The sequence below is a fragment of the Petaurus breviceps genome, unplaced genomic scaffold (assembly GCF_028583685.1).
Source record: "Petaurus breviceps papuanus isolate PSGF00001 unplaced genomic scaffold, PetGlider_PUasm1.0 37, whole genome shotgun sequence".
Taxonomy (NCBI): domain Eukaryota; kingdom Metazoa; phylum Chordata; class Mammalia; order Diprotodontia; family Petauridae; genus Petaurus; species Petaurus breviceps.
The window spans coordinates 10,830,902-10,854,557 of NW_027186296.1; the positions used below are offsets into that span (position 1 = coordinate 10,830,902).

Consider the following 23,656-nt stretch of genomic DNA (forward strand, 5'->3'; position numbering starts at 1 on the left):
TGGCATATTATCACAACATAAGAAACAAGTAATATGAAGAATTCAAAGGACAGAAAGACATAGAGACTGATGAAGTAAGCAGAACCAGGAAAACAATCAACATAATGAACGCAATATAAATGGAAGAGCAAAAAAGAAACTGAGCTTGACCCAAAATAAGAGTTGAGAAAATGTACTTCTCTTCCCTCTTTACAAAAGTCGGGGGGCTACGGATATATAATACTGTGTATAGTATACTGTCAATCAGATACAATTAATGTATTAGTTGGTTTTGCTGATCTAATTTTTTTTTCTCCTTTCTAATCTTAGTTACAAAAGACTGGGGATGAATGAGAGGGAAGAAACATTCAGAAAAGAAAGCGAAAGAAAATAAAAGATATCAATAAAAATAAGATTTTTTTTAAATGTCATATTAGACTAACTTCACTTTCCTTCTTGATATTAAAGATTACATACTAATAGATAAGGAGAAGACTAGATAGATAGATATAAAGATGTATATGTATATATTGGATTTCAATAGACCATTTTTAAAAGGCTTTCACAATATTCTTGTGGACAAGATGTAGGGACTCAATAATAACATAGATGGGCATACTTTGGGATTGGTTAGGCAGGCTCAAAGCCTAGGAAGGTCTGCTGGCCTTACATAGGTATGAAAGGCTAGGAATATAGTTAGACAGAGGGAAGACAAGGAAAACTCTGGATTTAGTCTTGTTCCTGAAGATTTCCCCCTTACATTAATTTGTATAAGAGAGCAAAAGAAATTGGGAATTGAGAAACTCAGGAAGCTCCTTGAAACCTTGACAATTTATTGGAAGACTAACCTCTAGAAAACAAAATTGAAAGACTTCAGAGATCTGATCAATGAAGTGTCTGACCATAATTTCAGAGGTTCAATGATAAAACACATATCTCACTTGTCATCAAGAAGCAGTGGAATATGGATGTGGAATGAGGCATACCTTGTCAGCAACCCAATGTGCTGATTTACTTTGCTTAACTATTTATTTTTCACAAGGGAAGATTGGGGTGGGTGGGGGAAGAGAAGAAAGGAGTCATTTGAACTTCACAGCAATGTTTTATTGTTCTAAAAGAGCAGCAAATTTTAAAATTTTAAAATTAAAATTTTAAAAGAGTAGGAAAAGCACTGGGTTAGGAGTCAGAGGGCTGGGGGTTCAAATCCTATGTTTGATGCTACCTAATGTGACCTCGGGAAAGTACCTCCCTTAATCTCAGTTTCCTCATCTCTAAAATGAAAGGTTTAGACTAGATGCCCTCTTTCAGCTCTGGATCCATGATCTATTATCTTACACTTAAAATAAAGGAAAACTGGGGCAGCTAAGTGGCACAGTGAATATAGCACCAGCCCTGGAGTCAGGAGGACCTGAGTTCAAATCCAGCCTCAAACACTTGACACACTTACTTGTTGTGTGACTTTGAGCAAGTCACTTAATCCCAATTGCCCTCCAAAGAGAAAAAAAAAAAAGACAAAGGAAAACTTCCTAACAATTAGAACTATCCAAAAGTGTGGGCTACATGAGGAGAAAAGTCTTTCACACAACAGCTGCATGGATGACTACTGGTCAGAGATTATTAAAAAGAATGGATTCTTGCTGAGTTTTGAATTGGATTGAATGGTCTCTAAAGATCCTTCTGCTGACTGAGATTCTCTGGTTCATTAAGTAGATCCTTCCTTACAATGCTGGATGTCTTAAAGAAGAGTTATGTGAAGCCACCTCCCCGTTTTACAGAGGTTGGGGCCTATGGGTGAGGAACATTACATATAATATCAGTCCTTTTTGATATGATGATCAATTTTACTGGATGTTTTTCTTTTTCCTCTTTTATTTCTTTTTTTTTAAGTTTTGCTATAAGGATAAGAACTCTCTGAGGAAAGGAAGGAGACATATAGGGGGAAAGGTATGACATAAAAACAAAAAATATCAATTTTTTTTAAAAACTACAAATAATATGTAGGATACATAGTCCCCAGAATCTGTTTTATACCACTGGCTTTTCCTTAATGACTTGGAAAATCCAAGGTAGCTAGGTAATGCAGTGGATGGAGGACAGAAACCAGAGTCAGAAAAGCCTGAATTCAAATTTTGCCTCAGACACTTATTAGCTGTGTGACCTTGGCCAAGTCACTTAGATCAGTCTTCCTCAGTTTCCTCATCTATAAAATAGGGATAAAAATAACACCTTCCTTCTAAGTTGTTGAGAATGAAATGTTTTTAAAGGTCTTTCAAACCTTAAAGCAGATAAAATGCTAGTTAGTGTTATCTTCTAGAATTTCCTTAATGTCATAAGCATCACTTCTGAAGTTTGTAGTAGTAGTATTATACTGCATCGTGGTGTTCTATTTACCCCAAAGCTATGAGATTGAGTTAGGTCACTCATTCTCAAAGTGTGCTCCACAGATGTGGGTTCCCAAGACCTTTTTTGGGGTCCCAAAAGGTCAAAACTATATTTAAAACAATTCTGAGACATTATTTGCCTCTTAAAATACTCCTCTATTTTCCAACTATCTGTGTGAGGCCAGATTTTCTTTTCTTTTTTTTTTTATTTTTTTTTTTTTGCTTTTTTTGGTGGGGAGGGCAATTTGGGGTTAAGTGACTTGCCCAAGGTCACATGGCTAGTTTTTTGTGTGTGTGTGTTAAGTGTCTGAGGTCACATTTGAACTCAGGTTCTCCTGACTCCAGGGGCTGGTGCTCTATTCACTGCACCACCTAGCCTACCCCAAACATTTCTTTGTTTTATCAAGAAGTGGTCATTTGAATATATTCAGGGATTTTGTTTAATTTTTTTTAGCTAGGCACAATTATTTTTTTTTTTTTTGCTTTTTGGAGGGCAATTGGGGTTAAGCTACTTGCCCAAGGTCATGTGGCTAGTTTTTGTGTTAAGCGTCTGAGGCTGGATTTGAACTCAAGTCCTCCTGACTCCAGGGCTGGTGCTCTATTCACTTCGCCACCTAGTCGGCCCCAGATTTTCTTTATATACTTCAACCAAAACAGCATCTAGTAAGAGAGGGAATTCAGAAGCATATATGACAATCAAACCAGCTGTCTTCCAAAGTCAGATATTTAAAAGATTTGCAAAAATATGTAAAACAATGCCACTCTTCTTACTAACTTTGTTTTGGAAAAATAGTTGTTTTTTTAAGATTACTTATGTTAACATGTAATGGATTTTTTAGTTTTTTAATGAAATAATGTTTTAAATTATGTTTTAATATCCAATTCAATAAACATTAATAGATATAGACCACAGAAACAAAAACTTTTAAGGGGAAGGGTCCTAGGTCCAAAAAGTTTGAGAATCGAATAGAAACGCTGGGAGAAGAGCACACCAGACCCTGGTGTAGCGCGGGGGTTATGGGGGAAAGATTTTTATTCACGTGAGCTGTTAGATTGTTATCTCTGCCCGTCCTGAGTCTCCAGATCATGCTCAAGGGAGCACACAGGTCAGGCGGATCCTTAGATAGCCCCACCCCTACTCCTGGCGTTTAACGAAGAGACTCCCTGAAGGACCCTCTTCCAGAAAATCCAATATGGCCGGGCAGCGGCTTCAAAGATGAGGACAGCAAGCCCCACACCCTTACTAAAGATGGCCACAGACATCGCTCGTAACCAAAGACGCCAGACAAAAAGGAAAACCAGGCTTCTAGTCCGTAACCACGACGACCGCCACTTGACATCCCCATCCATCGAGTCTTCCTACCAGTATCAAAGATGGCCGCTCCCCTCTGTTTTGTATGAAGACTCAGTCGGCAGAGACTCCTCTGACTTCCTGACCACAACTAAAAGGGCGGCCTCTCGCGAGAATATTGCCCTCAGTGCGCAAGCCCAATACCTCTTCCTCGGCCCAGGAACATGGCGGCGCGACGGATGTGTGGGAACCTGGAGGTTCTTCGCCTGTTACGGCCTCGGCGCCAGGTACAGCCCCCTTTACATCAGGACACTGGCACACTGCCTAAAAGTGGGAAAACCCAACCTGTTTTGAGAGCTGTAGTTACTTCGGACCCCTGAATGATGGGGCTTATCTAGCTGCTTAGTCTCTCCATGGAGGGGTTAGGAGGTCTGGACCCCTGACCTTGTCAGTGCAGTGCCCCGACCGTGACCTCCGACCTCTTGGTGGTTCGGTTTCCCTGTAAAGAACCAGCCAGCAGAGCCAGGAGACCAGAATTTAAGTCCTGCCACTGCCACTCTTGCAGGGTGACCTTGAGAAAATTACTTACTCTTTCTCAGCCCAGTAAAAAGAAGGTAACCATAATTGTGCTTTGCTTATTTCACCGCAGGGTTCTTTGAGGACCAGATGTTTTTACTGCGTATTAAAGTGCTTTGAAAACCATAGGGCATTATATAAATATAAAGTTATCAATAACATTAATGTCATAGGGATAGGGACCTCCAGCACTCAACACTATAAATAGACCATCTGCAGCGAGTGATGGATCATCTTATTCATAATTTCCCTACTTAAGTTCCACAGCGTCTCCCCCCACTCATACTGGCTTTATGGACCGCACCGGAAACAGCCCTCTGGCACCTGCCTGTTCCCAGCTAGACCAAGGTGGAAAGCGTCTGCCGGTGTCTATAACGGGAGCTCAACCCCTCGGTACCTCAGCACATCCACCGCCCTGTTTGCAGAAAGCCAGGTAAGAGACTAAAGTGTCCAAAATGTCACCAAAGCACCACTGGTACACAAATGGAACGGAATGTTTTGAGAAGCAGTGAATAGAATCAATATAGGGAGATATGGGAAGGCATATATGAACTGATGCAAAGTGAAGTAAGCAGAAACAGGAAAATAATATGCAGTGATTATGGAAATGGAAAGAACAGCAAAACAATCAAAACTCAGTGGTAGGGGTGGCCAGGTAGCACAGCGAGTAAGACCACCAGCCCCAGAGTCAGGATGACCTGGGATGGAATCTGGGCTCAGACACTTAGCACCCACCCAGAAACACCTGGCTATGTAACCTTGAACAAGTTACTTAACCCCAATTGCTTAGGGGTGGCCAGGTGGCACAGTGAGTAAGAGCACCGGCCCCAGAGTCAGGATGACCTGGAATGGAATCTGGGCTCACACCCAGAAATGGCCGTGTAACCTTGAGCAAGTTACTTAACCACTCGATGTTAACAAAATTTTAATAATGAAGTATGATCCCAAAGAGGAGATGTAAAAAAATACTAACCTCCCTTTCCAAAGGTCATAGGAGTATATTTAGATCTGGAAGTGACCTGAGGGGAACTGTGGTTATTGAATACTACATATGATGTTGATTTTGGTTGATATGTTGGTTAGTTTTACTAATTTTTTACTCTTTCTGTTACAAGAGATAGTGCTCTGGGAGAGGGAAAAGAAAAATATTTTTAGGGACAGCTAGGTGGCACAGTGAATAGAGCACCGGCCCTGGAGTCAGGAGGAGTTCAAATTTGGCCTCAGACACTTACCACTTACCAGCTGTGTGACCTTGGGCAAGTCACTTAACCCCAATTGCCCTCCAAAAAGCAAAAAAGAAAAGAAAAACTATTTTTATTTGGTGATGTGAAAATAATTATAATAGCTAGCATTTATATGGCGCTTTGAGATTTACAAAGCAGTTTATATGTTATCTCATTTGATCAAAACAAAAGATCAAACCTTTTAAAAACAGAAGTCAAATTTATTTGGGATGGCAGAGTATGAGTGTCAAAGAACATTAACATTAGAAAATACCTTATAGAACATTGAGTTTAATCCTCTTATTTTATAGAAGCATATGAAGAAGACGTGCTTTTTTAGGAAAGTACCTGAGTTTGAGTTTGGGCTTTGGTGTTTATCATTAGGTCATTTCATCTCTATAAGACTCAGTTTTCCCCCTCTGGAAAAGGGGAATTATGATACTGGCCCTACATTCCTCATAGATTTATTGTAAAATGCTTTGTAAATTATAAAGTACTGATGAAATAATAGTAGGAGTTCAGCATGGAGTAATGGCTTGGGTTTTCCATAAAAGAAAATGAACTGACATTATGACAAGAAAGATTTAGGTTTTATATATAACATGGGAAAAAAGTTTACAGATTCTTACTTACTAGATGACTTGGGTACTCCTCCTAGCCTAGAGATTCCGTGCAAATTATGGACAGTATTGGAAGAATGGGGAGTTAGAGAAGCAAGTAGTTAAAGAGGTTACCTTGTAATATGAAGGCACAAAGAAAGCCCCTTAGAGATTCCTTGCTATTTGTTTTTCCTTTTTAAATATTTTATTTTTTTTATCACTTCATTTCATTATTATTCATATTATTTTATTTTTTATATCATTTATCACTCCTTGTCATCCCCCCCAACCAAGCCCCTTAAAAGCAGTGTCAAGTTGACCATCTCTGAAAAATAAAACAGATGTATTGCTCCAAATCTACTGTCCACCAACTCTATACCTAGAAAGATGCCTAATTACTTTCCCACAAGGCTCTTCACCAAAAGTTTCTTTTCTTCCAACAGGTGCAGACTTCTCCCATTCTCCCTGCAACTCCTTCCCCAACATCAGTGACAGAGGTGGTTCCAGGTGGAGCTGCTGATGTAGTCCAGGCTGCCGCAGAGCAGAACCTCAGTGACCTGGGGCTAGGAGGCTACACCCCAGTGGGACTGGTGCAGAACCTTCTGGAGTTTGTGCACATTGATCTGGGCCTGCCATGGTGGGGAGCCATTGTTACATGTAAGGGGAACAAGACCTTTGAAGTCAGGAAAGCAGGAGCTTGGGATAGGGGCTTTCAAGCAAAAGAAGATTAGAAGGGTAGAGCCTGGTTAAGCAAGGTCTTAGGGATCACAACCTCAAGTGAGGAACAAGATGATAGGGGCTTCGGGAGAACTGACTTAGGTTAGAATACAGGCTCCAAAGACTTGAATGCACTGTTTCTCAAAGTGGCATTTTGAAATCAGTATGTAATCTGTAGTTCATAAAGAGTCCTCGGGCCCAAGGATTGCTGCAAGAGGTAGATAGAATGGAAAGAAGTCAGATAGTAAAAAGCATTCTTGGAGAAAGGCTTTTGAATATTTGAATGTAGGAGAGTTAGAACAAAATGCCCTGAAACTAATAACATGATCACTGTGGGCCAGAGGGGAAGAACCTTGGTCCAGATTGCTGGGAAACTGATCATGAAGGGTTGGTAGGGAAACAGGAAGGTATTTAAACAGTAAGCTGTCAGTAAATGCTCCCCTCTCACTTTAGCAATGACTGAACTCGGACATATTCCCAGATACTTGCCTACCTTGCAAAAATTTATATTAGGCTTACTGATTGAACAACAGAGCTTTGGAAGTAACTAAGTCCAAATACTTTCTCTATCCTGTGCCCTTCATACAAGTTACGGTGGAAATAGGTTAGAATGAGGTTGTTCCTTCCTGTAGGGACCTGATCTCAGCCCAACTTAAGGCTGCTTACAAATTTAAATGTGTCTTTGGTTTGTTTTTCCTAGGCACTGTTGTTGCAAGATGCCTCATATTCCCCCTCATCGTGAAAGGCCAACGGGAGGCAGTAAAGATCAATAACCACATGCCAGAGATCCACAAATTTACCACTAGGATGAACGAGGCCAAGTTGTCAGGGGACAAATTTGAATGTGAGTCAGTGAAGGGGTAAGGATAAGAAACAAGGGCTCTGTCAAGCATTTTGCTGTGGAAATGTAAGCAGCCTCAGCAGAGTCATTGAAGATTTTGTAGAGCATTGTTGGAGTTTGGGCAAATCTGGATGTTCATTCACTCCCAGTCAATTTGAAATGAGGGTTGGGAAGTGTTCGAGTTAAGTGGTAAGGGGGATATTTCCCTGCTTTGGCAGCCCATTGTTCACTTGCCTCACCTCTTCTGGTCAGTTTCCAGGGTCTTTTCAGAACTACAACTCTACCAAAAGAAACATGACGTGAACCCTATGAGAGGATTCATTATTCCTCTAGCCCAGGTGAGTAGCTGTACTATTCTCCTTCTGGGCTTCTGGTACTCATTTCCTATATTTCCCATTCTTCATCCTCCTAAGAAATGGTTCAGATTCTGTACTGGCTTCTCCTTAGTATATTGTAGGACTCCCATCAAGAGGCAACAAGGAGTTATTCTTCCAACTGACATCTGTCTACCCTACCTATGCTCTAGGCTCCTGTCTTCATCTCTTTCTTCATTGCACTGAGAGAGATGGCCTATCTCCCCGTGCCCAGCATGCAGAGTGGGGGTCTCTGGTGGTTCCAGGATCTCACAGCAGCTGACCCTATCTATGCGCTGCCCCTGTTAGTCACAGCATCGATGTGGGCAATCCTGGAGGTAAGCTTGGATTCTCCTGGGAAATTGATTTTCCAAGTACAGGTAGCAATATAAACTAAATTCTGAGAAACCAGGGTAAACTATAAAGCTAAAAAAATTATCTTAGGAAGCCAACAGTCGGGGTTAGGGATAAGAAGAATGGGAATCTGACTCATTCATGAGTTCAGCTACAGACCATTAACCTTTCAATATAGACCTACCCCCAGGTACACTTTTATTGGGTTCTCTGAAAAGATGACGTCAAGCAGATGTTCAGGGTTATAGTTGGTTTCATAGGAATGATCACCCAACTCTAGGCAGCTCCCTAATGTTACAGTGCTATGTGGTTATGACATCTTATTGGATTATTCCTTCAGGAGTTGGGCTCGAAAATAGATGCAGCTTTTTTCATGTTGATTTCCTACTTTTTCCGTATATTTCTTTTGTCTCTGCTTCTTTTTCTGTCTTCCTTGCCCCCTTCCTTTACATTGGCTGTTTCCTTATTGATAGCTTGGTGCTGAGACTGGTGTCAACAATGCCAACCTGCGTATGATGAAAACCGTCTTCCGGGTCCTACCCCTGGTCGTCTTGCCCTTCACCATCCATTTCCCCACGGTATGTCAGACTGAAGGAGCTGTGCCCTTCTCTGCCTGCCTGCCCTAAACTCTGTTGCTTCATACACTCGAGAGAGCGAGCTCCTAAAGTCCTATGCTCTTTTTTCCAGGCCGTGTTCACATACTGGTTCTCGTCCAACCTCTTTTCACTGGCCCAAGTGGGCTTCCTTCAGATCCCAGCTGTACGAACGTGGCTGCGAATTCCAAAGCGAATCCTACATGAACAGAGCCAGCTGTCTACACAGGAGGGCCTCATTAAGAGCCTCAAAACAGGTAAGGCTTGTGTTCTAGGGAAAGGGTATTGCTGGAGGGAAGTAATTAAAGGAGAGAACTAAATGCTGACTCTTAACTTATTGCTTCCCCCACAGGCTGGAAAAATGCCCAGACAGCTCACCAGCTAAAGGAGCGGGAGCGTCGCATGCGGGATCACCTGCAGCTGGCAGCTCGAGGTGAATTGTTTTTCTTGATTTGTGGGGATTCTAGACCATGTCTCGGCTTCTACTTCTCTCTTCTCTCTCCCTGCTTACCTGTTTTTTCTCTTCTTCTCTAGGCCCCTTACGGCAGACCTTCGCCCACAATCCCCTGCTACAGCCTGAAGGAAAGCAGCCTTCTACCACAACTACCAGCAGCAAACCAAAGTCACAGAAGCCCTGGAGGGATACTCTTGGATGACCGCTGTGTTTACCATCAACATACCAGAGAACTTTGATTGCCAAGAGCCTCAGAGCTCCTAAGAGCAAATGATCTAGACAGTCCTACCCCGATCCTAGGAGCAGTGGGAATGTGTTGACATTCATTCTCACAAGTGTTCAGTGCCACAGATTCTTGATAGACCAACACACAAGGTGGGTATGGGAAGGCTTTCAGTGGTATATGCATAGCAAGCATCTGAGCCATGTTCTCTTCTGGGAAGGTAATAAATTTCTGCATTCATATACTATGTCCTGATTCCTCCTCAGAGTAAAGGGTAGTATTTGATAGAGCTTAGGTCATCAAGGCAGAACCAGGCCAAATCCAGCCTTCGTTATCACATAGGTTAAAAAAAAACTTCCCAGCCCATATTTCTATTTATTCCATCTACATTCATATAAAGTCTTTCCAGCCAAGTAATAACCTTTACTTGAATTAAGTATGTGCCTGAATTGGTTGAGAAAAGCATTATCTAATTAAATCAATAATTGCTCATGTCTGTGTAGCTACACTTTCACCCCAACTCTTAGAGAGAATTCAAATTTTGTGCCCATTAACAGATGAGGAAATGGATTCATCATCATACAGCTTTTGAGCATTAAACTAGAGCCAAGATCTTTCATTTCTAGGTTCAGCAGCCTTTCCAATACCTCACACTTTCCTTTATCTCTACCCTACAGCATATACAAGGCATGGCTCTAAGAAGACCTTATGCAGCATTTTTCAGATGATACATCTAAATAAATAGTAATGAGAGCAATTTTTTTTCCAATTGGGTTGTAGGCCCTATCTGATATCTTTTGCATATTTGTCCTCAGTGGAGGTAGAAATCAATTTTTTAATCAATTTTAGCATTTAGTAATTTAAGTCTCATTTGAAACAATAATTTCATGACTGTACAAAACACATGGGCTTAAGGTTGGAAGGAAAGGAGTACCTGGGGAATGCTTATAGAACATCAAGATTTTTTTTTCCCATCTGTATAACGTCTGTGAAAATCAGAGCCAAGGCTGTCCCAAAAGAAAACCAAAGAGTGCAAATAAAGAGGCCACAGTCATCCCTTTTATTGTTATCCAAGATGATCCTACAGGTGCCCTCTGCCCCTTTGATAGTTCTTCCTTGATGCAGATAGGGGGCCAGGAGCATTGCTAACCCTAGTAGGGCTTCCCAGTGGGAAAGAGGGATAGGGAAAGAGGTGGTACAGAATTCAGCCAGTAATATTCTGGTCACCTGTCCCTGCTCCTCCTCCTCCTAAGGACCTGCTAGTAGAGAAATCAAGCCCAGGGCATGCTTCTTCCCACCCCCGACCTTCCATTTAAAAACTTGAAACAAGAAGTAACAAAAACAATAAATTATTCTCCACTTCTCTGGAATAAGTTCAAAAGGTTCCTAAAGCTGTCCCAAAGCCAGGTCTGGACTTGGTAGGTTGTCCTCAAAAAAAGGATCCTATCCCTCTGGACGTGGCTAGTGGGAAAAGGAAATTCCCTGCCCTCAATGTCTCATTAGGGGAGAAGTCAGGTTGTTGATTAGTTGGACTTGGGGTTCTGTTGCTTGGGCATCTCTCCCACATCTTCCAAATCCATCTCTGCAGCAACTGACATGCATAGGACCTGGATATACCTTGTGGCCAAAGCTACAAAAAAGAGAGAGAATAGGTATAAAAAAGGTTAGGAAAGGGGGAACTGATTTGTGTCAGACTTGACACCAAGAGGGTCACATCAGAAGGTCAGTCAGTAACTTCCCTGAAGATCAGAGAATTAGAAGTGAGATTTTCCTCTTATAGAACAAGAAGACACAAAAGTCAGGGTCAGTGGTCCCCCAAGACTCACCCACAGTCCTTCGGAGACAGTATGGCCGTTTGTGTTCTGGCATTCTGACAAAGAAGAAGTAAAAGGGCAGGCCTGAGAGGGCAATGCCGATGCCGATAAGGGAGTTGATGGTATCGCTATAAAGAGGGACAGCCACCAGGAAGATGGTACAAAGACAGAAGATGATGGGGAAGACCACACTGAGCTGCAAATGGAAAGTAGAACATAACTTGAGATTAGACAGTTTAAAGTTCCTATCACAATCTAGTGACCTGAGAAAGATGGTGATGTCTGTCACCCAGTAAGGTCGTCAATGTTTCCCTTTTTTTTTAATTATTATCCTTGTAGGAACCTTCTAGTTTCCTTCCCATGAAGTTTCTTGTGTCTGGACCCCACCCTGCTCCTGAACAAGGCTGGAAAATCTGTCCCTCTGGCTCAAAGTTCTCTTACTAGCATTCTAGATGCTTTGTAGAAACCAGGTTAATGAATCACCTTGAGGGGCCGGTCTCGGTCAGGCTCCTTCCAGCGTAAGTAGAGTTGCCCCACAATGGAGAGACCCACGAAGAACCAGTAGCTGAAGCTGTAGTAGTTGATGAGCTGGAAGATGTCCTCCACACACAAGTAGATGAGTGCCATGGCTCCCTATGATACACAAAGCCTGGAGCTATCAAGAACTGGACCCAACCTCTCCCAGGACAGTGCTGTTAACACTCCCTCCACTAACAACCAACGCATCCATCACTTAGGGTAATACTTACATTGAAGAGCAGGGCTGGCACTGGAGTAAACCTTTCAACGTGAATCATGCAAATAGCGTCAGGGAGGTGGCCTTCTCGTGAGCCCACAAAAAAGAGCCTGTTTTAGGTAGGAGAGAGGAAGCTGAGGTGGGGTAAAAATCAAAACCCATGGATTGTCATCAGTGTACAAGGAGAGCTGGAAGCTGAATAGTGGGACCAGGATGGCAAAGGTGTAAAAGCTTACCATGAGGGCAAAAGAGCGGGCTGGACCCTCCTCAGTAACCATGGTATCTCAAAAGAACACCCAGTCTCACCTGGAAGCAGCCACGATGGAAGCATTAAGACCCCCAAAACAGGATAAGGCAACGGCCAAGGGAATTGTCCAGTTGAACACTCCAAAAATTCTATCAGCAAAAGTCTACATGGGGTGAGGAGTAGTGGAAAAAAGAGAAAGGTTATCATGCGAAAATCAAGGTACTGTTCCCTCCACCTCAGGAACCTCATGCTTTCTCCCTAAATCTGGGGGAACCCACTCCCCAACTGTACTTCTGAGGTCCCCCAGCAAGGCTTAAAGGGACGGGACCTCTCTACCCTAGGTAGACCTTCTCACCCTCTTGATTGCCATAACCCTTTACCACAGCAACAGCATCACTGTCCATGATGTCCTTCATGCTCAGCACAGTATAATAGGCCACATTGGTCAAGATGTAGATAATGGTGACAATGGGCATGGAAATTCCAATGGAGAGGGGCAAGTTCCTATAGTCAGAGAAGAAAGGATAGACGTTAGCCCCATCCTCCTGTAGATAATTAATCTGCCAATATCCTCAGGGTCCTCCCCCACCACTCTAATCTTCCCCAAGAACAGCAGGATGGCTTGCTATAGATTTACCTTTGTACCTGGGATTCTCTGGTAGTAAAAGAGCATTCATTCAGCAAACATTTATTAAGAACATATATATTAAGCACTCCGGATACAAGCACAGTCCCTTCCTTCAAGGAGTTTACAATCTCCTAGAGAGAAATTCTGTATATAGCACTTTGTAACCATAAAGCCCTATATGAAAATGTTGTTGTGGGGCCCGAATTCTATTAAGTCTATCCATGACTAAAGAGCATTTGGGAAAGGTGCCATTAAACCTCTGCTACAGACAGAGAATTGGTGGATTCTAGAGTATGGATTGAAACAGCTTTTCTCTATTTTTCTTGCTTTTTTTTTTTCAACATGACTAAAGTGGAAATATATCTTTTTCATGGCTTCATATGTATAATGGGTACTATATTTCTTGCCTTCTCAATGAGTAGAGGAGGGGTGGAGGAAGGGAGAAATTTGGAACTGAAGACAAAAAAATTAAAGGAGCAGTGCTACTACTGAAAAAGAAAGAAAAACCCTTTGCTATACATAAATGAGAGGGAAGAGCTGTGCATAAGAAAAGAAAATGTGGCTAATAGAGAAAGGGCCAAACTATAAGATAACAGTGCAGGAAGGTAGAAGCCATTTACCCAGAGCCTAACATATCCAAGCTGCTAATAAGAATACCTTCCCCAAGGCACAAAACAGAAGACATTTCCAAACAATCTGGATTGTGAAGCCTTGGTACAGATAATATAGGAAGTCTCTAGAATGTCCTATAGAGAGCTATTAAGAATAGAAGAGAGAGCCATCCATCCTAGCCAGTTTACATACTACTCTAACTAGCATCTAGGGGATTGACTAAATGGTCTTTCAAGGTCCCTTCCAGACCAACCAGGCTATTGAGGACACTCCTCAAATGCCAGATGGCAATTCTTAGTCATTCCAGTTCTGACCAGCAGGTGGAGACATCATTCCAGCCTGAATCCAACTTGTTTCCACTAACTGCTCCCTAATTAGGCTCTTACATTTCATTAAAAGGCCACCCGGTTGGTTTCTCAAAAATAATATGGGCTGATCTGCATATCATTTTGCATGAGAACCATGTTATTCATCACTCCCAAATTTACAAAAATGTATCCATCTTATTTCATCCAGCTTATTTCCTTTCTCCTCTGCACCTCCAGCTTCTGTTTCATCAGGTTGGCCTCTAATTAACACAACTTTGACTGAAATGTTTACCATTTGGTCTTGGGGAAAATCGGGAGGTTTTCAGTACTACTGTTACTAGGCATATTTCCCAGAGATCAAAGAAAGAAGAAAGGGTTTTATATGTACAATACATAAAGCAGTTTTTAATTTTCCTATTACTGCCGAGAGTACCACCAGGCATGAAACCTAGGTGTCATCTTAAACTCTTGACTCTCACCCTTTCCCTCCCACCCCCTCCCCCACATATCCAATCTGTTGCAAAGTCCTATCATTTCCATCTTCATAACATCTCTCATATATGCCTCCTTCTCTGACGTAGTCACTACCCTGAAGGCCCTGATCACCTGATGCCAAAACTATTATTGCAGTAGTCTACTGGTTGGTTTCCCTGCCTCAGGTCTCTTCCTCATTCCAGTCTGTCCTCCATTCAGCTGTCAAATTGATCTTCTGAAACTGAGATCTGATCATGTCACCCCTCCCCCTACACGCACGTCATTCTATAAACTTTGGTAGCTACCTATTACCTCCAGGATCAAATCCTCTCATTTATAAAGCCGTTCCTAATTTGGCCCCTTTCCAGTCTTCTTAACCTTACTCCCCTCCACATACTCAATGATACATACACCATTTTATCTCACAACCGAATTTTCACCACCAGACTCTCATACCTGATATTCTCTCCCTTCTCATCTCCATGTTCTGGCTTCCCTGGCTTTCTTCAAGTCCCACCTTCGGCAAGAAGCCTTTCCTACTCTTCCTTAATTTTAGTGCCTTCCCTCTGAGATTGTTTCCAGTTTATCCTGTATTTTATTTGTATGTACCTGTTTATATACTGTCTCCTCCATTAGACTGCGCGCTTCTTAAGAACTGGAAGTTTTTTTTGTCTTCCTCTGTAGCCTTTCTTGTGGTGGCAAAGAACCAGAAACTAAGGGGCTGTCCATCATTTGGGGAATGGATGACAAATTATGGTATATGAATGTAATGGAACATACTACTGTGCTATAAGAAATGATGAAAGGATGCTCAGTTCTGTAATTGGGAAATAAGATATACAGGCACCGGGGCATTGAGATCCACTGGAAAAGTCGAAAAGGGTATGGGAGAAGATATGGGAGAGAGCAGATTGGAGGAGGGGATATCCTGTGGGACTGCTATTTTGGGGCAGTGGGTAGGGGAAAAACAGGGAGAAAATTTGTAACTCAAAATCTGGCAGAAATGAATGATGTAAATCAGAAGTTAATAAAGCATTTGAAAAAAAAAGGGATGCTCAGTTCACTACAGTGAAACCTGTAATCTAGGATGATACTGCCTCCTTGGGATTATCACCATTAGTAATGGAGCCTGCTGTTTGCCTAGGTGCCTAGCCACAGAAATGCCAAGCTAAATACTGTAGTGGATCAAAAGAAAACAGGAGCAGCAATAACTTACAGAGCTGCAAAATGAGGATGATAATAGAATCTACCTCATGGGGTTGTTCTGGGGGGGTCAGACAAAATAATGTATGTAAGTACTTTATAAACCTTAAAGAGTCACATGTCAATCAACAAGCCTTCCATATGCCAAGGTCTATGCTAGGCCCCAAGGAAAGAGAAATAAGGTTGTCCAGGTTCTCTTGAAGCTTACATCCTTTTAAAGGAAGACAAAGGTACACATAGAAATATATGTTAAAATATATACAAATTAAAAAAATAATAACGAAAGGGGCAGTTTCAGATAAACCTGGTAAAAACTGATGTAGTAAAGTGAGCAAAATCAAGAACAATTTATACAATAGTAACATTGTAAAGCATTTTTAAAGATTTGTGAATGCTGATCAACATAATGATTAGCTGTTTCCAGAGGATCAGTAACGAAGAATGTAATGCACCTCCTGAGAGAGAATTAGTAGACTAAATATGCAGAATGAGACATACATTTTTAAACATGACCAATATGGGAATTTGTTTTGCTTGACTCTGAATATTTGTTACAAGGGTTTTGTGTAATTTTGTTTTTATTCCCCAGTGGGACTTAGGAAGGAGGGAAGAGAATATTAATGTTTGTTCATTTTTTAAAATAAAATTTAATTTTTATAATATTGAAGGTTTTCAAACAAATAGATTAATTCAGTATGGGGCATAAATTTGGAAAATAAGGAAAGAATACTGGAGCCTATATAGGAGGAATACACATGTAAGGTCCGTAAGATTTTGTATACTCTAAATCTCTTAAAAGTAGTGGAGCACAGGGTAGATGAAAAGCCCCATACAGGCAAATGCACAGGAAAGTGTAAATATAAAGTCTGTGGTAGAATACCCACCTTTCAGGATTCTTGATCTCCTCAGTGACATAGTTGAGAGTGTCCCAGCCCGAGTAGGAAAAAAGAGCAGAATACAGTGCCAAAGCAATATTCCCCATCGAAAATGAAGACCCCTCAAATGAATTCTCAAGGTTACTTGCTTGTCCTAGAATCCAGAAAATTTTGTAGGGTACAATAGTAATACAATCCAACAACTTCGGGGTGATTCAGAACAGGAGGTGAAAGAATCAAGACAATGCAGGTGAACTTAAAACTTAGGAAAGTCAATGACCAGGCTAAAGGTCAGGAAAGGGATAACTGACAATCTCCTGGGATCCCAGATTTAGAGTTAAAAGGGACACAAGACAGGAGTGGCTAGGTGGCACAATGAATAGAGCACTGGCCCTGAACGCAGGAGGACCTGAGTTCAAATTCAGCCTCAGACACTTAACACAAAACTAGCCATGTGACCTTGGGCAAGCCACTTAACCCCAATTGCCCTACCTTCCCCCCTCCAAAAAGCAAAAAGAAAAATATAAAAATAAATTTAAAATAAAAAGGGCATAGGTCAACCTCCTCATTTTTCAGAAGAGGATCCTAAAGACCCGGAGCTGTGATATGACTTATCCAAAACCATGCATCTAGCTAGCAACAGTGTCTAGACTTAAACCCAGATCTTCTAACTCCAAATCTAATGCTTTTTTCACTACAACGTGCTGCTGGGTCAGAAGGAAAGGAAGAGGAGAGGATCTGGGGAAGGTTAGTCTAATGCATTGGTGTCAAACTCAGATAGAAACAGGGGCTTCTAAACTGTACATAAGGATCCCCATATTGACTTGGAAAACCACGTATTAATATCACCTATGTCTTATTGTATTTTTATTTATTTTATTAACAACCTCCCAAGTTCATTTTAATCTGGTTCAGAGGGCACTGAGGAGTGTTGTGGGCTTCATACAGCCCTTGGCCTCACATGTAACATATCTGGTCTAGGGGACTGGTGGGGATTTGCACTATGGTCCCAGAGTTGTGCTTTAATTTGCCTCATTTGTGGTCTTTTTTTAGGACCAGACAGAAGGCGTAGATACACTCAAGATAAGAAAGAGGAGTTCACCATATCTATGTGAAGGATCTTGCATCTAAATGGGCACACCCACACACACCTGCACCATCTAAAAATGGGAAGGGAAGAGATTCAGTGAAGCACATATCTACCGTTGCCTATTCCCAAGGGCAGCAAAATCCTAGTGTATAGCAAGGTGCTTCAGGCCCCTGAAAAGTGCATGGACCCAAGGCCATTCCACACCTGCCCCTTTGCCAAGACCAGCCTTGCCTCTTACCCTGGCCTATTTTGACAATGCCAGCAATGATGACTGCAATCAGAGCCAGTACTTTTGCATAGGTGAAAACATCCTGTACCATTGTTCCCCACTTGACATAAGCACAGTTAATGAAGGTTAAGAGACCTAGAAGAAGAAAAGAAAAAAAAAACTCCTGGTTAATGACCATAGCAAGGAAAGGGTGGAGACACTGATTTCCAAGCAGTTACCTTTGGGTGGAGGTGTTCATAGGACTAAGAGCAACCTCAGGACTTCAGCTTTGACCTGGGTGCCAAAAGGTCTTGATCATCACCGCCAAAATTAGCTGAGCTTGTGTGTACAACCCTGATCTGGAGACCGTGGAGTTAGTAAGGAGCTATGTCTTTGCCCTCACGTAACTTACCAACTAAATTGAGGACATGGGACAAACTGATATCAAATACACTGATAGCTCATCAGATACATGAGAGAATGACTATACCTTGTTGGCAGAGGCAACTATCTAGTGCAATGGACAGTGTTATACCTGACGTCAGATAGGCCTGAGTTCAAATTCAGCCTTGTATACTTTTATTAGCTGAGTGACCCTGGGCAAGTCACCCTATGCTTGCCTCAGCTTCCTCATCTATAAAACTGAAATAATAATAGTACCTCATAGAGTTGTTACAAAGATCAAATGAAATATTTCTAAAGTGATTTACAGACCTCAAAGTAATATAGAAATGATAGCTATAATTATTAGTATGTAAACACAGATTCACTGGACAGGGCAAAAGATGGTGGAAAGAGATTAGTGGTGATATGTACAGCCCACAGATCCAGAGGAAAAAGGTTTTGCTTCTTCTCCCCTCCCCCAGCTATATCTCTGAGGACCCTGTTCCAACTCTTTTATGTTGCTTCTGAGTTATTTTAACCTTGATCCTTTCCCTGAGAATAGTCTTGTTGTGACTTATCCACTGTCTGAGCTGACAGGTCAGGACGTGTGACCGAGGATTAGAATCTAAGCCAGACTTCCCGTGCCTGCCAGCTCCATTGCTTATTTTTCTGTTGAAAGAGACACTTAGAGCTGAAAGAGGCCGCTGAGGATAGGTAGGGGCTTTATCTCTGGTCCAACAATCATCTCAGTGGGAACAACTACAAATATTCCTCAGGCAATTCCCTGGATGTAACTCTAGAATCAGCAAGAGGGAATCTGGTAAGGACTACAGAAGTCCAATGCCTCATTTTTACAGATGAGAAAGCTCAGAGAAGGAGTGATTTACTTAGTCTCTGGCAGAGTCCACCCTCCGACCCCGGTCTCCCTGCCCAGGCGCTTTCCACTGCACCACACTGCCTTCCTCACTATTTCCTATGGCTTTGTTAAGTCTCCTAGGTCACCCCTCTGATGAAAGGCAAGGAAGATGAGAATCAAGGAAGGGGAGGAAGCCCACACATTGTCAACAGGCAAGCTGGCTCCAGTAATACAGGATGTGGGAGGAAAGAAAGGTGGAAAAAGCAGATCTGAAGCCCAGATAAATGTTTCTTAGCATTTCTTCCAGCCTCCAACCTCCCCTTCCTTGGGTTCTCTTTCTCCTTCTTTCTTTCTCCAACACAGGGTAGACACATTCCCCTCTGGGGACAAACTTGAGCCATCTCATTGTCTCACAGGCTCCCTTCCCCTGTGGGCTCCAAAGGGAAAGACAAAGTCTATCTATCACATAAGTGATAAAACTGAATCACACTGGTAGACCTGCCAGCTCCAGGCCAGCAGGTCAGCTCAAGATTCCGAGACTTTAATAGCTGTCCCTTGCTCAGTTCAAGGCTTCAGTTTTTTCATTATATCAAATGAGGTATGAATTAGAAGGCCTCTCAGCTCCCTTCCAACTCTAAATCTATCATCCTTATGATTATGCTCCAGTCTCCCCATCTCCATTTTTCTGTAGAGTTCAAGAGCTCTATGACACTGACCAAATGACCAAAATAGCCAAAATGACCCAAAAATAACTTTTGTTCAGTCATACATGACTCTTCCTGACCCATTTGGGATTTTCTTGGACAAGATACTGGAACAGTTTGCCATTTCCTTCTCCAAATCTCTTTACAAATGAGGAAACTGAGGCCAAAAGGACTAAGTGACTCGCCCAAGATCACACAGCTAGCAAATCTTCAAGGAAGGATTCGAACTTAAGTCTTCCTGACTCAAGCCCCAGAGCTGTATCCATTGCACTACCTAGTAATGTCTCCTCTTCCTCCTGAAAGGAAGAGTTTAGTTCTACAGAGGAAAAGTCCTGTGTTCTCCCACCCAGCCAAATCTTTCCATTGATTTTTACTGTTCTAAATCTCTGCCCAATTCTAACAAGGCTCATTTCTGTTCCATACAGAAAGGAAAAAACACTACAATATACAATCAAACCTTATCATAGGACTAGGCCAAAATGCAATTAGAGCACCAGGCCTCACCAGTGCCAAGTTAATCATTAAGGCATGCACAGGCGTGCACAATCAAGCCAGCTCTACACTAAATGAACAGAGTTCCTCTATCTTACCCTTCAGCTCAATAATGTTCCATCTTTTTGTAGCCCCCTGGACTTCCCAATATACCCAATTTACCACTCCCAGCCACTCTCATTCAGAAGGTTCTCAGTACCACCTTTCCTGTTTCTTTATTCCTCCCATCTCCAGACCACCACCAGCTCTTGCCTCCTTTGCCTGTTTTTGCCTCTCCCTCTCTCCCCTGGTGCCCTTCAGAAGATACTGCTCTGTGCCAACATCCATCACTCTTCTGTCCCTGTCAACTAATGAATTAGATTATATTCACCCCAAACTATGCTAAAACACTGGACTACCCTGGGGAATGGATCCTAACTGGGATGGATTCAAGTAGGTGGCCCATTCTACCTACAATACAAATGAAGAAACACTAACTCTGGAAGCAAAAAGGTTGGGTTCAATCCCACCACTACATATAGGCAATGTCACAACTTCCCTGGATCTGTATCCTTCTCTGTAAAATAAGAATGTTGGCCTAGTTCAAATGTGGTGTAGTATAGTACATAGAATGCTTTACTTGGAGTCAGAAAGAACTAGGTTTGAACCCTTCCTCAGACACTCCATGACATCACTTCACCTCTCTGCTCCTCAGTTTCCTCATTTATAAAATAAAGTGGGTTGGACTTATGACTTCTAAGGTCCCTTTCAACTATAAATCTATGATCTACCCCTGAAACTAAGAGCTTTACAAACAATCCTCTTCATTTTACTACAGCAAATGATAATGAAAAATGAAGGTATGTTTGCACAGTTCAATCTCCACAATCCCCCACTCTCCACTCTATTCTCTGGCTCCATCAGTAAACTGATCCTACTGGCAGCATTACTCCAACTCCCTATTCCTCTAGCCTCAGAACTCTTTAATTTTGCAGGCTTTGTCCCTTATGAGCCTCAAACAATTGATACCTTTAATGGAAACTCAGAGGAGATGACCCAAACTCTTGTGGTGGTATCTCACTAAATAAGTTTATTTATTCAATCATGTTACTTTGACATAAGGTGAATAATTTGATCTCTTGTTCAACACAGAAGACTCTTTTTAAAGTGAGAATGGAGTCCTGTGAAATAGTATGTGAAAGAGAGGACATGTTGTAGGAAATATTGTGGTACCCCTGACCCCTCTTTTTCCCCCCTCTCCAAAACTCAGCTTCCTCTGAGCCCTCATGGCCATGGAAGCAGGAAATGATTATGGCAAGTAGGGGAGTGCTGAATGGACTCTTTTCCTACCCCTCCCCAGAGTGGACACAGCTGATAGGTGGCCCCAGGGTTATGGCCAAGACCATTGCTCTTAAAGTGAAACTCATGCTTTGAAGGCAGAGCCAGAAGAGAACAGGAAGACAGACACTGGACTAATCCCAGAGCAAACTTGACCCCACATTCCCACTCCTGTTTGCCAGTTCAACTCTTCCTCAAACCTGGAGAACCATTTCCAGACCAGAGGGTGTCTGGAGAGTCCACTCTGGTCCAGAGAATCTACTAAAGGTCCAGCCTTGTCTTGGGCCTTTGTTGGCAGTCAAGTCATTTCTAGGACCAACATACTCAGACCTGCTTCAGAATGGATCAGCAGATTCTGCCTGCTGCAGACCTCTGAAGTAGGAGCAAACTCCAGAATTGACCCTGGAAAGTTCTGGATTGAGTAATTCCAGAATCAAGCTGCAACTTCTAGGGCCACTCAACTAAAGTAGAACCCCCAGACTTCCAGTGGTTTAGCTCTATGACCCTAAGCATGAACCCAAAAGTGAGCTATCCCTAAAGGAAGACATTAACCTAGCTGCTTACTCAACAAGATCTGCTACAAAACTACACCATGAAACCTGGGCTTCTTGTGGACATGTGGACAGAAAAGTGTTCCATGCCATTAGATGGGCTGATAGAATCACTGGATTATAAATGAACCTAAAGAAACCATCCCCTAGTTCAGTTTCACTTTGAACTAAAAGTAAGACTTTTAGGGACTAGCTAAGTACTGGGTATAATGGGAATGTAAATTTTTAAGATCTTCCCTGCCCCTAGGCTAAAGTGCACCTGGAGCCTGGGGTGGGAAGCTTGTTTTTCAGTAGATACTTTTTGATTGGCCAGTGAGTCCAGAAGATAGTTACATTCTCTGAGCCAGGAGAAGGCTATATAAACCCTGATTTGAGGCTTTGTTTTGGGGTTCACTTTGAGAAGTGTTCTGTGATTTGATTAGATGAGACTCTGGGAAGCCGTTGTTGAGAGCCCCCCCGCTTTAAAAAACCCAGATGTTGATTTGGTATGGATGTAATAGTTGGACAGTTTGGAAACCTGTCTACTTGATCTGTTTCTCTTTCTTGACAATTCTGTCTGTATACTCTGAAGTTTGGGGTGCTGACCTTTTCCCCCTGAACTAGGTAAACGATATATATTTGACTGATTAAAGTAAGCTTGTTAACCAATTTTGAGTTGCTTTCCTTTAGCAAAGCAGATCTAAGAACCTGTGTTGGCAGCCACCCTGGGGACGCTAGGGTGCTTGCTGCTATTCCTAAATATGTAGGAATTTCACACATAAGGAGACATGGAGGGGCGCTAGGTGGCTCAGTGAATAGAGCACCAGCCCTGGAGTCAGGAGGACCTAAGTTCAAATCCGACCTCAGACACTTAACACTTACTAGCCATGTGACCTTGGGCAAGTGACTTAACCCCAATTGCCCTGCCTTCCCCCCTTCCAAAAAGCAAAAAAAAAAAAAAATGAGACATGGAAAACTGGGTAATGGTTTGTAAAGTACTCTAGAAAACTCCCAAATGTTAGCTGGGGCAAAGGCTGCTTTATCCTGAGGAGACACAGACCCCCAATTACCTCAGTAGGAAAATTCTATTTTCCCCCATTCCTCAAGCCCATAATTCCCTTTGTAGAAATGCAGCCATGTCACCCAAACTGTTGACTCAGAAATAACTAGTCCTAATTTATTGGTCAGAAATACAGTTTGCCTGCTAATAATTTAGTGGCCACATGAACAGAAATGCACCCATCTTCTGCTCCTTTTCTACTTAGGTACTTTAATGCCTGACAAACCAGTCCAGAAAAATACTGGTTGGGCTGGATCTTTATATTCAGTCTTTCCTGTAGCTCTTGGTGCATTTGACCTTAGCACTGTCTTTTCTGCTTCCTTACTTGCTGTGCTCTGGTTCAGTCTTCTCCCACTGCTCACTTATCCTAAGATTCTTCCCTAATCTCTTTATTTTGTCTTTTGGAGGCAATCAGGGTTAAATGACTTGCCCAGAGTCACACAGTCAAGGAAGGGTCAAGTATCTGAAGCCAGATTTGAAATCAGGTGCTCCTGATTCCAGGGTCAGTACTCTGTCCACTGCACCTGGCTGCCC

At 42.2% G+C, this 23,656-nt stretch overlaps 3 protein-coding genes across 6 annotated transcripts in view; 2 read left to right on the forward strand and 1 right to left on the reverse strand.

Annotated features, from left to right (window-relative positions):
- Positions 1 to 9,828, forward strand: part of OXA1L (OXA1L mitochondrial inner membrane protein) — a 90,940-nt gene extending 81,112 nt beyond the window's left edge. Inside the window, exons 2-11 of the mRNA XM_069097810.1 lie at positions 3,865 to 3,938; positions 4,487 to 4,660; positions 6,493 to 6,706; positions 7,467 to 7,610; positions 7,860 to 7,945; positions 8,134 to 8,298; positions 8,788 to 8,892; positions 9,002 to 9,164; positions 9,260 to 9,340; positions 9,442 to 9,828. Coding sequence (XP_068953911.1) covers positions 3,876 to 3,938; positions 4,487 to 4,660; positions 6,493 to 6,706; positions 7,467 to 7,610; positions 7,860 to 7,945; positions 8,134 to 8,298; positions 8,788 to 8,892; positions 9,002 to 9,164; positions 9,260 to 9,340; positions 9,442 to 9,563 — 1,317 coding nt within the window. The 5' untranslated portion in view covers positions 3,865 to 3,875 and the 3' untranslated portion in view covers positions 9,564 to 9,828. The remainder of the gene's footprint in view (positions 1 to 3,864; positions 3,939 to 4,486; positions 4,661 to 6,492; positions 6,707 to 7,466; positions 7,611 to 7,859; positions 7,946 to 8,133; positions 8,299 to 8,787; positions 8,893 to 9,001; positions 9,165 to 9,259; positions 9,341 to 9,441) is intronic.
- MRPL52 (mitochondrial ribosomal protein L52) overlaps positions 1 to 23,656 on the forward strand; it is a 150,409-nt gene that overhangs the window by 81,113 nt on the left and 45,640 nt on the right. The gene's annotated exons all lie outside the window — the stretch shown is intronic.
- The window catches only part of SLC7A7 (solute carrier family 7 member 7), a 44,726-nt gene continuing 31,691 nt past the window's right edge, over positions 10,622 to 23,656 (reverse strand). For all 3 annotated transcript variants that reach the window (XM_069097808.1, XM_069097809.1, XM_069097807.1), the window contains exons 4-11: positions 17,810 to 17,935; positions 16,491 to 16,635; positions 12,762 to 12,885; positions 12,441 to 12,544; positions 12,148 to 12,244; positions 11,882 to 12,031; positions 11,411 to 11,594; positions 10,622 to 11,214 (exon numbers count right to left, since the gene is read on the reverse strand). In XM_069097808.1, the coding sequence (XP_068953909.1) occupies positions 11,108 to 11,214; positions 11,411 to 11,594; positions 11,882 to 12,031; positions 12,148 to 12,244; positions 12,441 to 12,544; positions 12,762 to 12,885; positions 16,491 to 16,635; positions 17,810 to 17,935 (1,037 nt within the window). In that variant the 3' untranslated portion in view covers positions 10,622 to 11,107. The remainder of the gene's footprint in view (positions 11,215 to 11,410; positions 11,595 to 11,881; positions 12,032 to 12,147; positions 12,245 to 12,440; positions 12,545 to 12,761; positions 12,886 to 16,490; positions 16,636 to 17,809; positions 17,936 to 23,656) is intronic.